The 15,183-nt window shown below is 66.3% G+C and overlaps 3 protein-coding genes across 4 annotated transcripts in view; 2 read left to right on the plus strand and 1 right to left on the minus strand.

The window, feature by feature from the left end:
- Window positions 1-34: 34 nt before the first annotated feature.
- Window positions 35-7,360, plus strand: AMSG_09069 (Myh9 protein). Its single transcript, XM_013899544.1, has one exon. It carries the CDS (start codon window positions 905-907, stop codon window positions 4,280-4,282), a length of 3,378 nt encoding a protein of 1,125 aa, XP_013754998.1. The 5' UTR covers window positions 35-904; the 3' UTR covers window positions 4,283-7,360.
- Window positions 7,361-7,380: 20 nt separating this feature from the next.
- AMSG_09070 lies at window positions 7,381-14,781 on the minus strand (the record flags this gene model as incomplete). 2 transcript variants are annotated; one of them, XM_013899545.1, is made up of 6 exons in its annotated part: window positions 7,381-8,670; window positions 8,832-10,289; window positions 10,332-10,477; window positions 10,506-11,866; window positions 12,528-14,638; window positions 14,689-14,781. In XM_013899545.1, the coding sequence occupies 6 exons, from the start codon at window positions 14,779-14,781 to the stop codon at window positions 7,381-7,383; spliced, it is 6,459 nt and encodes a 2,152-aa protein (XP_013754999.1). The 2 variants fall into 2 exon arrangements, with proteins under 2 accessions (XP_013754999.1, XP_013755000.1); XM_013899546.1 differs by having other exon boundaries at window positions 8,832-10,477.
- A 244-nt stretch (window positions 14,782-15,025) lies between these two features.
- Window positions 15,026-15,183, plus strand: part of AMSG_09071 (uncharacterized protein) — a gene marked incomplete at its 5' end in the record, with an annotated part of 4,582 nt that continues 4,424 nt past the window's right edge. The window contains one exon of the mRNA XM_013899547.1: window positions 15,026-15,041. Coding sequence (XP_013755001.1) covers window positions 15,026-15,041 — 16 coding nt within the window. The remainder of the gene's footprint in view (window positions 15,042-15,183) is intronic.

A 15,183-nucleotide genomic window follows, 5' to 3' on the forward strand; every position in this document is an offset into this window, starting at 1 on the left:
CCCCCTCCCCCCCGCGCGCTGCTTGTGGTTGATAGATGTCATCGCGTCGGTCCAGGACCAAGAAGAACAAGGATGCCGAAGAGGCTGAAGAGTCCGCTGCGCGGGTGTGGGTGCCTGACGCAACGAGCGGTTACGTGCTAGCGGACCTGATCGAACCCAAAGAGGTGAGCGGGCTGAAGAGCGCGAGCGTGGCAAAGGTCAACGTCCTCGGCCAGGAGAAGGAGCTCGGAGCGGACGAGGTGTTTGCGGCGAATGGGCACCGGTTTTCACGGGTGCCGGACAACGCGCAGCTGGGCCACCTCTCCGAGGCCACCGTCCTGCACAACCTCAAGGAGCGGTACGCGTCCGACTCGATCTACACGTACTCGGGCCTGTTCTGCGTGGTGATCAACCCGTACAAGCTGCTCCCGATCTACACGCCCGACGTGGTGCAGGCGTACAAGGGCAAGCGGCGCGAGGAGATGGAGCCGCACGTCTTTGCGGTCGCGGACGAGGCGTACCGGGCCATGATGGGCGAGCACAAGAACCAGTCGATGCTCATCACCGGCGAGTCTGGTGCAGGCAAGACGGTCAACACCAAAAGGTCATCCAGTACCTAGCGTTCATTGCCGGGCGGCAGACGGCAGACGGCTCGCGAGGAGAGCTCGAGGAGCAGCTCGTCCAGGCCAACCCCATTCTAGAGGCGTTTGGCAACGCCAAGACCATCCGCAACGACAACTCGTCGCGTTTTGGCAAGTTTGTCGAAATCCAGTTTACCAAAGACGGGCTCATTGCCGGCGGCACCATCACCTCGTATCTGCTGGAAAAGTCCCGCGTGGTCTTCCAGGCCGAAAACGAGCGCAACTACCACATCTTTTACCAGCTCCTGGCCTCGGGCGACGCCGAGCTCCTCGACACGCTCAAGATGCAGTCGGTGAACGACTTCCGCTGGCTCTCGGCCGACTACGCCCATGTGGAGGGCATGGACGACGCCGCCGAGTACCGCATTCTCGAGGCGGCGTGGGAGACCATGGGCGTCTCGCGCGAGCAGGTGCTCCTCACCTACCGCGTCGCGGCCGCCATCATGCACCTTGGCAACGCCACCTTTACCGAGTCGCGGCGCTCCGAGGATGCGCAGGCCGATGACGCCTGCCGCGCCGCCCTCGACACGGCGTCGGAGCTCCTGGGCCTCCCGGCCGGCGCGCTTGCCAAGGCCATCCTCAAGCCGCGCCTCAAGGCCGGCCTCGAGTGGGTCAACAAGTCGCGGACTGCCGCCCAGGCTATGCATGTCGTCGAGGCTCTCGCCAAGTCGCTTTACGACCGGCTCTTTGCCTGGATCGTCGACCGCATCAACGTCTCGCTCCTCAACCGCCACAAACGCGAGCTTTTTATCGGTGTCCTCGACATTTCCGGCTTTGAGATCTTTGAGGTCAACTCGCTCGAGCAGCTCTGCATCAACTACACCAACGAGAAGCTGCAGCAGCTCTTCAACAACCACATGTTCAAGCTCGAGCAGGAAGAGTACCTCCGCGAGGGCATCGAGTGGGACATGGTCGACTTTGGCCTCGACCTCGAGCCGACCATCGAGCTAATCGAGTCGTCGTCGTCGCCCGTCGGCATTCTTGCGCTCCTCAACGAGGAGTGCACCTTCCCCAAGGCGAGTGACGAGACCTTTGTCGAGAAGCTCGTGGCCAACCTCTCGGGCGCTGTCCCGTTTGCCGTCCCCAAGTTCTCCAAGACCAAGTTTTCAGTCGCCCACTACGCTGGCACTGTCGAGTACTCGGCCGACGAGTGGCTGGAGAAGAACCGCGACAAGCTCGACGACCCCATCACTGTTGTCATGCAGGACTCGTCCATCGAGTTTGTGGGCGACCTTTTTGCCGACCTTCATCCCGACCGCGAGGGCGCACGCTCAGTCAAGCGCGGCAAGAAGGCGCGTGCCCGGCCCACCATTGCTGCCAACCACAAGTCGCAGCTCCTTGCCCTCATGACCACCCTCCGCTCCACCACGCCGCACTTTATCCGCTGCATCAAGCCCAACGAAGAGAAGCGTCCGGGTCACATCGATGCCCACATGGTGCTCGACCAGCTGCGGTGCAACGGGGTGCTCGAGGGCATCCGCATCTGCCGCAAGGGCTTCCCCAACCGCGTGCCCTTTGCCGAGTTCCGCGACCGCTACAAGATCCTCGCCCCGGGCAAGGTCCCCGACTCGATGCTCGACTCGAAGAAGGCATGCACCATCATCATTGAGCACGTCGGCATGGAGGCCTCGCAGTACCGTATCGGTCACACCAAGGTCTTCTTCAAGGCTGGCCGCCTGCCTGAGCTCGAGGAGCTCCGCGACCGCATCCTCTCCAAGATGCTTGTCAAGATCCAGGGTGTCATCCGCGGCCACCTCGCCCGCAAGCAGTACCAGATCACCCTCACCACATCTCGCGCCACGGCCCTTGTCCAGCAGTCGATTCGCTCGTTCATCAAGGCCCGCGACTGGGGCTGGTGGCAGCTCTTTGCCAAGATCCGGCCCATGCTTAAGCACCAGGACATCGAGGCCGAGATGGCCGAGAAGGAGGCCGCCGTCAAGGAGGCCGAGCGCAAGCTGAAGGACTCGGAGGCCAAGGCGCAGACGCTCTCCGCTGAGCTCGCCGACGCCGCCATCAAGCTCGACGACGCCCGCGAAAAGTTCAAGCGCGAGAAGGATGCGCTCCGCGACAACTACGAGGCCCAGCTTGAGGATCTCTCGCACAAGAACGCGCAGCTTGTCGACGCCCGCGCCACCGACCGCGCCGCCGCCGCCGCCCAGCTCCAGCTCGCCCGCGACGACGCTGCCGCCAAGATCGCTGCCGCCAAGGACGCCGCAGCCCGCGCCGCCGACGATGCCAGCCGTGCCCGTGACCAGGCCGCCGCCGATGCTCTCGCCCTCGAGCAGCAGCTACGCGCCCAGGCCAAGGCCGACGTGGACGCCGCCAACAAGGCTGCTACTGCCGCCGCCGACGCCGTTGCCCGCAAGCACGACACTGCTCTCCGTGAGCTCTCGGCTCGCCTCGAGAAGGCCAAGGCCGACGCCGCCCGCTCGTCGGCAGCCTCGACTGAGGCCTCGGCCGAGATCGACACGCTCCGTGCCAAGCTCCGCGATGCCAACGCGCTCATCGCCAAGCTCGAAGCCGACCTCGACGACACAGCCACCAAGCTGTCGTCGGCCGACTCGGCGCGCGCCGCGCTCGCCACCCAGGTCTCTTCGCTCGAGTCGCAGCTGACCGCCGAGTCGTCGGCCAAACTCGCCATGGAGCAGGCCAAGCTCTTGTTGGAGACCCAAGCTGCCGACCTCGCTGCCCAGCTTGATGGCGCCAAGTCGTCGCTGGCGACCGCCGACGCCAAGAACAAGTCGCTCCTCGCCGAGCTTAGTGAGGCGCAGGATGATCTCGCGCTCGCCACCCGCAAGGCGCTTGACGCCGAAAAGACGACCAAGAAGCTCAAGAAGGAGCTGGCCGAGGTCCAGGCGGCTGCCACTGCAGCTGCCTCGGACGCCGCCCGCTCCAAGCGTGCTGCGTCCAAGGCGGCGCGTGAGGCCCGCGCCGCCAAGGCCAGCGCGCCGGCCGCCGAGTCGGCTGCTCCGGCCCGGGCCCGTGTCGGTGCCGGTGCCGGGTCCGGCGACACCAACGCCACGCTCAAGATCAACAACCTCAAGCTTGCCCACGACGCGACGCTCCGCCGGCTCGACGCCGCGCAGGACCAGATCGAGGCGCTCTCTGCCGAGATTGACAGTGCGCGGGCCGAGACCCGCGACGCTCTCAACGATGCAGCGGCGGCCGAGAACGCCAAGGCGGTGCTTGTGGTCGAGCTTGCCGAGGAGGAGGCACTGGTCGACGGGCTCCGCGCCGAGCTCGAAGGCGTACGCGCCGAGCTCGACGCGGCGCGCGCCGCCGCCACCGACGCCGACGCGCACACCGAGGCCATTGTCGCCCGCAAGGCTAAGCGGTGGCAGATCTCGCTGGAGCAGACTCGCGAACAGCTCGAGGACGCGCTGACCGACAAGGCCGTCGCCGAAGCTGCGCTCGATGCCGAGAAGCGGGCGCACTCGGAGACCAAGGCCGAGCTGCAAGAGCTGATGGTGGCGTCGTCGACGGCAACGAGCTCGGTCTCGGGCCTCCGCCGCGAGCTGGCGCCGCCAAGGAGGCGGCCGAGGCGCTGTCGCGCGAGCGCGACGCGGCACGGGCAGCGGCCGCAGAGGCCTCCGCTGCGCTCGGCACGACTCGTGAGAAGCTCGCGCTCGACACAGTTGCTGCGTCGGAGAACAACCGGCTGACATCGTCGCTTCAGGCCGACATCGAGCTGTACAAGAGCCAGATCGCCGATGCTGCTGCGGCGTATGCCGAGCTCGAGGCTGCACTTCACGCGGCAGAGGAGTCTGTGTTTGACGCCGAGGCCCGGGCCGACGAGGAAGAGACCGAGGCGGCTGCGCTGCGCGAGGAGAACATGCAGCTGCTGGAGGACATTGCGATGCTCAAGGGCTCGAGCGCGGCGTCGAGCTCGGCGCTGGTGGCACAGCAGGAGGCTATCATCGAGGGCATCAACAAGGAGCTCGACATTCTCCGCGAGCAGCTCGATGACGAGCAGCGCAAGGTGATGGCGGCGGAACGCGCGCGGCGGACGCTCAAGACCAAGGCTGACGAGGCCGAGGACGCGCTGCTCACGGCACAGAGCTCGCTGGCGTCGGCGACCGAGTTGCGCACGGCGCTCGAGGCCGAGCTCCGATCGCTCCGCGCGTCAGCGGATGCGGCCGAGGAGCGGGCGGTGGCTGCGCAGGTCGAGCTCAAGGGAGCACAGACGCAGATTGCCGAGCTGGAGAGCCAGCTCAAGGCTGCCCGCGATGCGACGGCGGAGCAGGTGCGGGCACGCAAGGACGCACAGGCGGCGCTCAAGGACGCCAATGGCGAGCTCGACGAGCAGATTGCCATCACCGAGTCGGTGGAGCGGTCGAAGCGGCTGCTGCAGGAGGAGATCAACCAGGTGAAGGAGGAGCTCGACGACGCGCGCGAAGAGCGGGCCAAGGTCGAGTCGTCGCGGACCGAGCTGCAGGGCAAGATTGCCGAGCTGCAGGCCGAGCTGGCGCAGCGCGACAACTCGAAGGAGGTCGAACTCGCGTCGCAGCTCCGCGACGCCAAGGCGCAGCACGCGCGGCTGCAGCTTGTGGTCTCGTCGCAGGAAGGCTCGGCCAACATGCTGCAAAAGTCAGTGAGTAAGGCTGAGAGTGCAAGCAAGGCAGCGCGCGATGCGCAGGCGGCTGCCGAGGCCAAGGCGCGCGCGGCGAGCAAGGCGGCGACCAAGGCTGCGGCCGAGACTGCAGCGCTGCAGGCCGAGGCGACGGCCAAGGCCAAGGCGGTCAAGGTGGCCGAGCGACAGAAGGCGTCGCTGGTGACCGAGCTCAATGAGCTCAAGGCCCGGTACGAGGTGCTCTCGCGGACAAAGCGGTCTGTCGAGTCGTCCAAGACTGCGCTGGAGAACCAGCTTGAGGACTTGCGCGACGCGCTGGCCGTTGAGGTGCAGGCCAAGACCAAGGAGCTTGCGGCGCGGCGGGCGGCCGAGGAAGAGATTGCGCGACTCTGCGAGGAGGCTGACTCCGGCTCGCGGGTGGAGGAGATGCTGGACGAGCTGCGGCGCGAGCATATTCTGGAGCTCGCCGCCGAGCGCAAGAAGCTCGAGGCTGAGGCTGCGGCGCAGATCGAGGTTGTGGCCAAGGCAAAGCGCGAGGCGCGAGCGCAGGCCGACGAGCTCCGCGAAGGACTCGACGAGGCTCGCAACGGAGCCACCATTCTCTCGAAGCAGGTCGAGCGGTCAAGCTCGGAGCTCAAGGCGGCGCGGGCCAAGATTGAGACGCTCAAGAAGGAGGTCTCGCGGAGCGAGGTGGCGCTCCGCGAACTTCGCATGCGCAACAAGGAGCTGACGAACGAGGCCGTGTCTTCGCGGACGATGCTCGACAACACGGTGGCGGACAAGCGGGCGCTGATGCTTCAGGTCAACGACCTGGCGTCGCGGGCCGAGAATGCCGAGCGCGAGGCGGCGGCGGCGCAGCTCTCGGGTGCACGACTGCAGACCGAGCTCGAGGCGTTGCAGGACGAGTACGACGAGTTGGCGGCGTCGGTGGACGAGGTGACCGAGCGGGCGGCGCTGGTGGCGCAGGAGCGCGACGCGCTCGCTGAGCGGCTGGCCGAGGAGGAGACTGAGCGGCTGGCGTGGGCGTCGACCAAGGACGAGCTGGAGGCCAAGTGGGAGGCCGAGCAGGCGGCGCTCGATGATCGGATTGAGGAGCTGCTGGAAGACCTCGACGAGGAGCGGAGCCGGGCGTCCAAGGACGCGCGGATCGCCAACGAGCGGCTGGACGCGGCGGAAGCGCGGGCGCTCTCGCTCGAGTCGGAGCTCCGCGCGGCTGTCATTGAGCTCGAAGACACCCGGCTGGCGGCAACCCGCGCCGAGACGCTGGCGGCGACAGCGACCAAGGCGGCGAACAAGGCCGAGAGCGAGGCCAAGATCCTCGCTGCCTCGCTGCAGCTCGCGGAAGAGGCTGCAGCCAAGGCGAACGAGGCGGCGCGCGGAGCCGAGGGCGCCAGGGAGGACGCGCTTGGGCAGCTCGAGTCTGCGCGCAAGACCGCGGCCGACACGACGGCGGCGCTCGAGTCACGGGCTGACCAGATGAGCCTTCTGCAGCACGAGCTGGCGGCGGAGCGTGCGGCGCTCTCTGAGCTGCATTCGATGGCGGTCGACCTCGAGACCGAGGTCGACACGCTCCGCGGCAAGGTAGCCGAGGCCGAGGACGCTGCCGAGGCAGCCGAGGCGGCGCGGGTGGACCTGGAAGCGCAGGTCGAGACGCTCCATGTCGAGCTCACGGCGCTCGACGCGTCGAACGCTGCACTGGAGAAGGCGCGCATGGAGACTGCGCGCCAGAACCGCGACCTCAACGCACGGGTCGAGCGCGCGGCTGGCCTCGGCCGGTCCGCGCTTGCAGGCTCGGTCAAGCGGCTGGAGGCCAAGATCGAGAGCCTTGAGGCGAGCGTGGCCTCACTCAAGGCCGACAAGCTTGCGCAGCAGAAGCGGGCCAAGAAGGCAGAGAAGGAGCAGAAGCGGGCCGAGGCCCGCGGGCGCGAGCTTGAGAAGAAGCTCGCCGCCAAGGACAAGATCGTCGCCGAGAAGGAGCGACGCATTGTCCAGGGCCGTGACGACCTCTCGCAGCTTGTCCGCGAGAACTCAAAGCTCTCGATGGAGGTCAAGAAGCTCAAGTCGCAGACTTCGGAGCTCCGCGAGAACGTCATGGTCCTGCAGCACACTCAGCAGCGCGGACTAGTGGAGGCGTAGATGCGCGCGGATAGTAAATGACACACGTTTTACAGCAGCCAAGCATGACGAGCGCTAGTGGGTCTGTGCCTTGACCAGCTCGCGGACGCCATGCACGCCACCGGATGGCGCGAGGAAGGTCCGTAGGCGGACGTTGAGTGCAGGGCCCTCGGAGGGGATGATGAACGCGTCGTGGCCAAAGACGGCATCGAGCGTCTCAAAGTGGACCGGGGTGCCAGCCGATCCCAGAGCAACCGCCACCCGCTCAAGCTCGGACGGCGGGATGAGAAAGTCTGTGGCGTAGGCCAGGAGGAGAAACTGCTTGGAGGGCGGGATGTGGCCGAGGGCGGCGGCCATGGACCGAGCCCTGGCCCGCGGCCCCGAACCCTCCTCGGCCACGCCCATCAGCGCCGGCAGCGACATCAGATCCATGCACTGCGAGAGTGCCAGGTAGCACTTTGGATCATACGCTTGAGCTACAAACTTGTCGGCGTGATGGGAGAGGTAGTCCTCGACCTCGAAGACCGGCGGCTGCGAGGGATGTGCGGTAGCCGAGACTGGGCGCCAGGCAAAGCGCTCATCAAACTCTGCCCGCGACCTGTAGCCGACCATACCCATCATCCTCACTGCCCGCATAGCTGCACTCACCGCGTTTGCCTCGCCCGAGGCTAGCGCCGCGCCAAGGACCGTCCGTTGGACCGACCGCAGCGCGACCGTGGCCGGCGAGGTCTCGCCGGTGGTGGCGAGGGCCACCGCCCTGCGGTAGGCCGAGGGGAAGAGGGCGGCGTAGGCCAGGACAAGCATGCCGCCCATAGATCCGCCCACAAGCGCATGCAGGCCCTGCGGCGCAAGGCCGAGCTCCGGCTCGGTGAGGAGGGCGTGGACGGCCGCTGCCTGTCCGCCAGGCGTGATGACGGGGAACTCGGACGCCAGCAGCTCGCGGTCGGCACTCGCCTTGCTGGGCTGGGCCGCCGACGGCTCAGCGTCGGGAGGAGGCCAAGCGTTTGGAGCTGTCGAGCCAAAGGGTGAGCCGAGCGGAGCGGCCGAGATGACACGGAAGATCGAGGTGTCGATGCCGGCGGACGGGCCTGGGTGGACGACATGCGACCACCAGCCCGATCCTGGCCACGGATGGGGGGCGTGTGCGGCGCATGGCTCAGGAGCGGAGGGGTGTGGCGGGGCCGACATCGAAGGTGCAACATAGACCACCGGGGCACGAGGATCGGGGTTGCCGGTCACGGTGTACGTTATCTTGAGCGGCACGTCGCGGAGCTGCGGAGGGAGCGCCGGATGCGACGAGGCGACCGTCGCCGACGAAATGGTGACCGAGGTCGAAGCGGATGAAAGGCAGACGAGGGGATGCGGCTGGGTACGGAGGCGGGGTAAGCGGGCGAGCCACCGAATCATGATCAGCAGAGAAGTGGGAGTCAAGTGGTGGCGTGCAATGTGGAGCGGGGATTGTGTATTGTCCAGAGGTTTGCGGGGGGGAGCTACTCGCGCGGACTGCCGTAGTCGGTGAGGGCGACGTTGGCGGCAGCGGCGGCGGCGGTGGTGGGCGAGGCGAGGGGCGATGCCGGCGAGGTCGAGGTCGGCGAGTCGAGGCGAGTCGAGGCGGGATGGGGAGATGGCGGGGCAGCGGCCGAGGGCGGACGCGAGCTCGCGTCGTCGTCGATTGCCGAGTCGGCGGTGGAGACGACGGTGGCGCTCCGCGGGAGCGATTTGCGCGAGGGCGACTTACTTGACGACGAGCGAGCGCCGCCGGCGCGGAACTCGCGGACAGGCGAGGCGTATACCTTGGAGTCCTTCTCGATGTCGTCCATGGTGAGCAGGAGCTTGCCGTCCTCGTCAAAAAGATAGCGAGCTGGGTATGCGAGCTCGAGCTTGGCCGAGGCCTCGTCGAGGAGCTCCTTGATGGAGCCGCCGACGATGAGCCGGCCCGAGCCGCGGGTGAGGCCCTCGTTGCGGAAGACACAGACTCTTGTCTTGGCCTTGCGGACAAGGCGATGGTCGGACGGGAGGCGCACAATGGTGGAGCTCTTCTCTCGGAACGACTGCATGAGTGGGACAAAGGTCTCGCCGCACGAGACCCAAGCGACGGCCTCGGACTCGAGGTCGGCGAGCGCGACACACGAGGTCGGCGGGCCGACTCGGTCCATGACGGTAAAGTCGGGCGAGAGGAAGATGTCGACGTCCTTGACTCGCTCGACGGTCTTGACGGTGGCCTTGGGCCGGATGAGGCCCGATGTTTTTTCGCGGCGCCGCTTACCGTCCTTGCCCCTGCCCTTCTGGAGTCGCGCCGAGGCAGCGGCGGAGTTGGGCTCGCCGTCGGCACCGGGCTCGGACCCGGCGTCGGCAGGTGCTTTGTCTGGAGAGGCTGGACTGCGGCCGGCGAGGATCTCCTCAAGGTGTGCGGCGTCCGGGACCCGGGCCGGGCGCGCGGCGCCGGGAACAAGGCGGTCAACCACCTCGCGGCCGTCCTCGACAAACAGGCGCGAGGCGAGGCCGTGTAGAGTGATCTTGTGCTGGGTAGAGTACAGGATCTCCTCGACCTTTTCGCCAACAACCCGGACGCCTTCACGGAACAGCCGCTCGCCATTCTTGAGGACAACCAGCCGCCGCATGTGCTTGTGCTGCGCGAGGATGTGGTCGTCATCCATCCGCCGCACCGTCGACATGATGCCGCGACGCTTCGGGTCGCGGTACGGCTCGCCCTGAGAGACCCAGATGTGTGAGCCGAGCGGGACGTCATCGAAAAGCACAAAACGAACCTCGTCGTCGGACGTGTCGGAAGCGGAGCCAGACTCGTGCCCTGGTCTGTTGCCGGCGTCTGCTTTGTCTGCGTCGTCAGCGCCGCATGATCGCGAGCTGCTCGGCGGCGACGGTGTGCCTGATGATGCGTCGTCGACGCGAGGGACGTTGGCGGCGTGAGACTGCGACTGGGACTGCGACAGTGATTGCGACTTGGACTTGGACTTGGACTTGGCCTTGGATTTGCCCTTGCCCTTGGACTTGGACTTGGACTTGGCCTTGCCCTTGCCCTTGCCCTTGCCCTTGCCCTTGCCCTTGGACTTGGACTTGGACTTGGACTTTGATTTGGACTTTGAGATCTTTGCAGCATTGGCGTCATCGATGGCGTTGTCGGCCCCGTCGGCCTCGACCGCCCCGTCGGCCTCTTCCTACGTACTCGGGGGAGTCCGCACTGGCGCTGCTAGTATCGCTTAGTTCCTCTTGCTGCTCGGCGGCGACACCGAGCGACGAGCGTGCAGCGCGGCGGTCCCAGCGACGACGGACAACCTCGCGCTTGTCCTTGGGCAGCGCCTCGAGCGAGGGGATGATCTCGACGCCGCCGGCGAGAAAGATGCGCTTGCCGGGAGTTGCCAGCTCGAGCTTGAGCGTAGCGAGCTCGATGACTTCGTCAAAGTCGGCGCCGACGACGCGGACTTCGGTGCCGCGGCCGATGGCAAAGCCGTTCTGGTGGGCGTAAAAGTGGCGCTTGGGTTTGCGCAGCAAGCGGTGATCGCTGGCGATGGGGCGCACAGCCGGCTTGATGGGCTCGGGGTCGCGGAAGTCATGGAACGGCCCGCCGGACGTCGCCCACACATGCTCGTTCTTGAGGAGCGACGAGAGAACCACCTTGGTGGCCGACGCAATGGCCTTGGCCTCGTCAGAGCTGTCGACAAAATACTGGCCAGCCTCGGGCTTTTCGCGAACAGGCATGCACTCCATGGGCGGCGCCGAGGGCGAACCGGGCGGCGGGGCGCGGCGGCGCTTGGTGGGCGATGCTGAGCGGCGGCGTGATGGGGTAGGAGCACGGCCCTCATGCGGGACCGGGTTGACGGCAACTAGCTCCGGCGAGGGAACGAGCGCAGCCGGCTCGGCTGCGGCAGCCTCGTCGTCGAGTGAGTCAACGACCTCACGGCCGTCGGCAATGAACAGCCGCTTGGCGCGCGGGGCCATGTCAAGCTTGACCGTCGCTTGGGCGAGGATATCGGCCACAGAACGGCCGGCAAGGTGTGCACCGAGGTGGTGGATGCCGTTGCGGAAGACAACAACCCGGGCCGACGACTCGGGAATGAGCCGCTCGCTGACCTTGACGGCCGGCGTGGCGCGGATACCGGTCTCGTCGGGACTCCGCCACGCCTCGCCCATCGAGCAGAAGACCAGCTCGTCAGTGGCCAGGCTCCGGACGTCGGCCACAGCCTCGCCCTTGGCGTTGAAAATCTTGAACGCGGCCCGCTCCATCTCGAGCTTCACCGTCGCCTCGCGGAGAAGCTCGTCAAGCGAAGTGACTGCAAGCGCCACCACTTTGCTCAGCGAGCCATTGCGCGCAACCTGGACCCGGATGGCCTTGTCGGGCAGGCGGGCCAAGATGGACGACTTGGCCGAGCGCAACGGCGGGGTTGCGGGCGATGCTGCCGTGACCGCACCATCGGCTGATTCGTCCTTGCCCTTACCCTTGGCCTTGGCCTTTTTCTTCTCCTTCTTCTTCTTCTCCTTCTTCTTGCTCTTCTTGCCCTTCTTCCCGTCGTCATCAGCGCCGCCGGTCGAGCTCGTCGACGTGCTTGGAGTCACGGTCTCTACAGGCTGTGCTTGCCTTGCCTTTGTCGGCGATGCCAAGCCACCGCCAGCGCCGCCACCACCAGAAGCGCTTTGAGAGGAAGGAGCAGGCGATCCGCCACGCTTGGTGCTCCGTCTCGGCGGTGGAAGGACCTTGCGGGCGACTTCGTAGCGGACCTTGGAGTCGTGTTGGCAGAGCTGACGACATGGTGCCAGGCTGGTACACTCTCGTAGCTCGGTCAGCCGCAAAGGGGGGGGGGGGGGGGGGGGCAGGCAGTAGTGGGTAGTGGTGGGTGGTGGTGGGGTAGTGGTGGTGGGTGGGGCTTGGCGGGAGGAGTGCTTGGCCTGGTGCTTGGCTGATACGTTTGCTGCTGTTCTCACTGTCGCTGGGAAGGTCCTGGGGCGAGGGCGGCGAGTAACTGCCGCCCGAGCCAACCGACGAACCGGGGGGGATGTCCCGGTGGAGGTGGATTTGTTGGGGGGGTGGGGGGGGGCTAATTTTTTTTATCGGAATATAACTCCCTAATGTCCCCCGGCTGTCAGCTGTGTGGGGGGAGTCGCTCGAGGTCGTGGCGCAGCATATACTGTCCTGGCCGTGTCGAGTGGGTCAAACAATCGACAAGGCAAGATGGGTAGATGTGCGCTACATGTGGATGGTGGTGGACTGAGCGCGGCGGCGTGACGACGACGGCGGTGGGCCGGGGGCGAGCGAGGCAGCGCGTTGCGGCGCACTGGGCTTGCGCTTGCCGTGAAGGACGCGTTGGAGATCGCGCTCGGCCTTTTTGCGAAGCATGCCGCGGGTCAGGACCTGGTCAGAGGCGTCAAGTGCGGCAGCGTCGGGCAGGTTGTCGTCGTCGTCTGCACGCGAGCTGGAGCGTGAGCGCGAGGCGACCGAGTCTGAGCGATCCGAGGCGTCTGGTTTGGTGAGCGGCTCGGATGCACTTGAAAGTTGGACGGCCGGGGAGTCGGCTGCGGCGACGGCGCGGCGGCGGGCGGCGGCCTTTGCGCGGTCGTTTTTTCGAGCGCGGCGGAGGGCGGTGGCGAGCGAGGCCGACGGTGACTTGCCCTTGCCTTTGGTTAAGGCAGCAAAGGTGTCGGGCGAGGCGGTGATGGCACGGGAGGAGGACGATGGATGGGCAAAGGCAACCGAGGGCGTGCGGCCCGGGACACGCATCGAGTGCATGTTGCGCTGGGACGGCGAGCGGCGCATTTTCTTGCGAAGCTCGAGCGACGAAGGCGTCGATTCGAGGATGGCGCGGCGAGCGGCGGCGGCCTGCGACGCAGCGTCGTCAGGCGTGGCGGCTGGCGGAGACAGAGTAGAGTCGTCGGGTGGCGGCGAGGACGAGCCTTCCACCGGCGACGACGGCGGCGAGGTGACCGCGATGGGGACCGGCTCTGCAGTGGTGGGTGAGGACGAGGGCGAGGTGGAGGCAGCAGCAGCAGCGGCGGCAGCAGCAGCCGAGGCGGCGTGGAGGCCCTGTTCGAGGTTGTCGTCATCGTAGTCGTCGTCGTCATCATCGAGGTGATGGTGGAGGATGCGCTCTGCGTTCTCCCAAAACTCGTCACGCGTGGCGTGGGAGGAGGCGTCAAACCAGGCACGAGCAGCCTCTGAGATGACGTTGTTCTGCGCGCCGAGAGTGACGGTCTCGCCGAGGGCGGTCTGGATGACAGTGGGAGCGCGGCGGTTGAGCAGGTTTGTGAGGCGCTCGTCGAGGAGGCCGACAAACATCATAATGTTCGCCTCTGTGATGTCGTCCTTGGACGAGGCGATCGAGTCGTCGATGGCGTTGGCAGACTTGCACATGGAGAAGAGCGCGGCTCGGAGCGAGAGGAAGAGCTTGCGGTAGGACGAGGCCTGTGCGGCGAGCGAGGACTTTTCCGACTCGAGAATGTGGACCTTGTTCTCGATGCGGGAGATTTTCTTGAGCGAGGACGAGTCGTAAGCCGACGAGTGACGTTCGAGCTGGCGCTGGAGCTGGGTGTTGGCCTCCTTGGCAGCGGCCAGGTCCTGCTGGGCGGTGTGGAGGCGGGAGACAAGGTCCTTGTTGGAGTCGTCGACGTTGACAAACTGGGCGAGGGCAAGATCGAGGTTCTGCTCGCCGGTCACCTCTTGAATGCGCTGGAGAGCGAGCTCGAGGGTGGAGAGCTCGCCGTCGCCGTCGGTCGGGCCACCGGTGCCGCCGCGGACATCCTTAGTCATCCAGCGCGAGAGGACGATGGCAGTCTCGACCGAGGTCGACGGGCGCTGCGAGGAGAGGAGCGAGCCGCGGTTCATCTCGCGCTCGAGGTTTCGCGAGTAGATGATCTCCTTGATCTGGTTGTCGTTGACAAGAGTGGCCTTCATGCGGCCGAGCTCTGTCCGCCACGCCTTCTTCTCCTGCTCGACGTCTGCACGGAGAGTCGCCATCTCGGCCTCCTTAAAGGCGAGGGCGTTCCGCGCAGACATGAGCTGGAGAAGCACGTCCTCGCGCTCGGCAAGCGCTTTGTTGAGCTTGTCCTCAAGCTTGGAGTAGCGTGCGGTGAAGATGCGGCGCTCACGGAGGAACTCGCCGCGCTCGAGCTTGAGCTGCTTGGCGAGCGCGTCGCGGTCGTTGGCCTTGACATTGGCAAACTCGACCTGGAACTTCAACGACGAGATGAGCTTGCGCATCGACTCGATGCTCCGTGCGTGGCGAGTTGTCGGCTTGTGCTTCTTGCCCAGATGGCTCAAGTCGACGGTGCCGAGTTGCGACGTGGTGGCGTCGTCACCAGCATCCGATCCACCCAGCGTGGAGGCCTGATCCGTAGCATGAGAGGTGCGCCGAACAGACCTGCCTGAGGAAGGACGATCAGCAGCACCCGCTCGACGAGGAGTACCGCGTGCGCCGGCGCGGGCGTCGTGGTTGTCTGGAGAGCGGGTGAGGCCGAGAGCAGCTTCATCCTCCCTCCTCAACCTTCGTTCTCTATCCAGCAACAAATTCAGCTCCTCAATGGTTGCCCGAGCCTTTTTCGCTTCATGCATGGCAGTATCAGCCTCCCTCCTCCTCAGCACCACCTCGTCTTGCAGTCGGGCAATACGCGCATTGGCCTTGACCAACTCGGCCAGAGCAGGCGCTTCAGCAGGGCGGACTGTTCCAGAGCCAATGAGTGAAAACGCTCTCTTGGCAAGTGGGGAAGATGGGACATGTGGACGGGACATGGTGGGGGTGGGGTGAGGGGGGTGAGGGGGGTGGGTGGGTGAGGTGTGGCGGTGGGTGGCGGGTGATCGTGATCGTGTGGCAACGGACAGGGGGGGGTGGTTGGGGGGGGGGGGGGGGGAGAGGGGCGAGGGGGGGGGCAGGA

The sequence above is a fragment of the Thecamonas trahens genome (genome assembly GCF_000142905.1).
Source record: "Thecamonas trahens ATCC 50062 unplaced genomic scaffold supercont1.44, whole genome shotgun sequence".
Taxonomy (NCBI): domain Eukaryota; order Apusomonadida; family Apusomonadidae; genus Thecamonas; species Thecamonas trahens.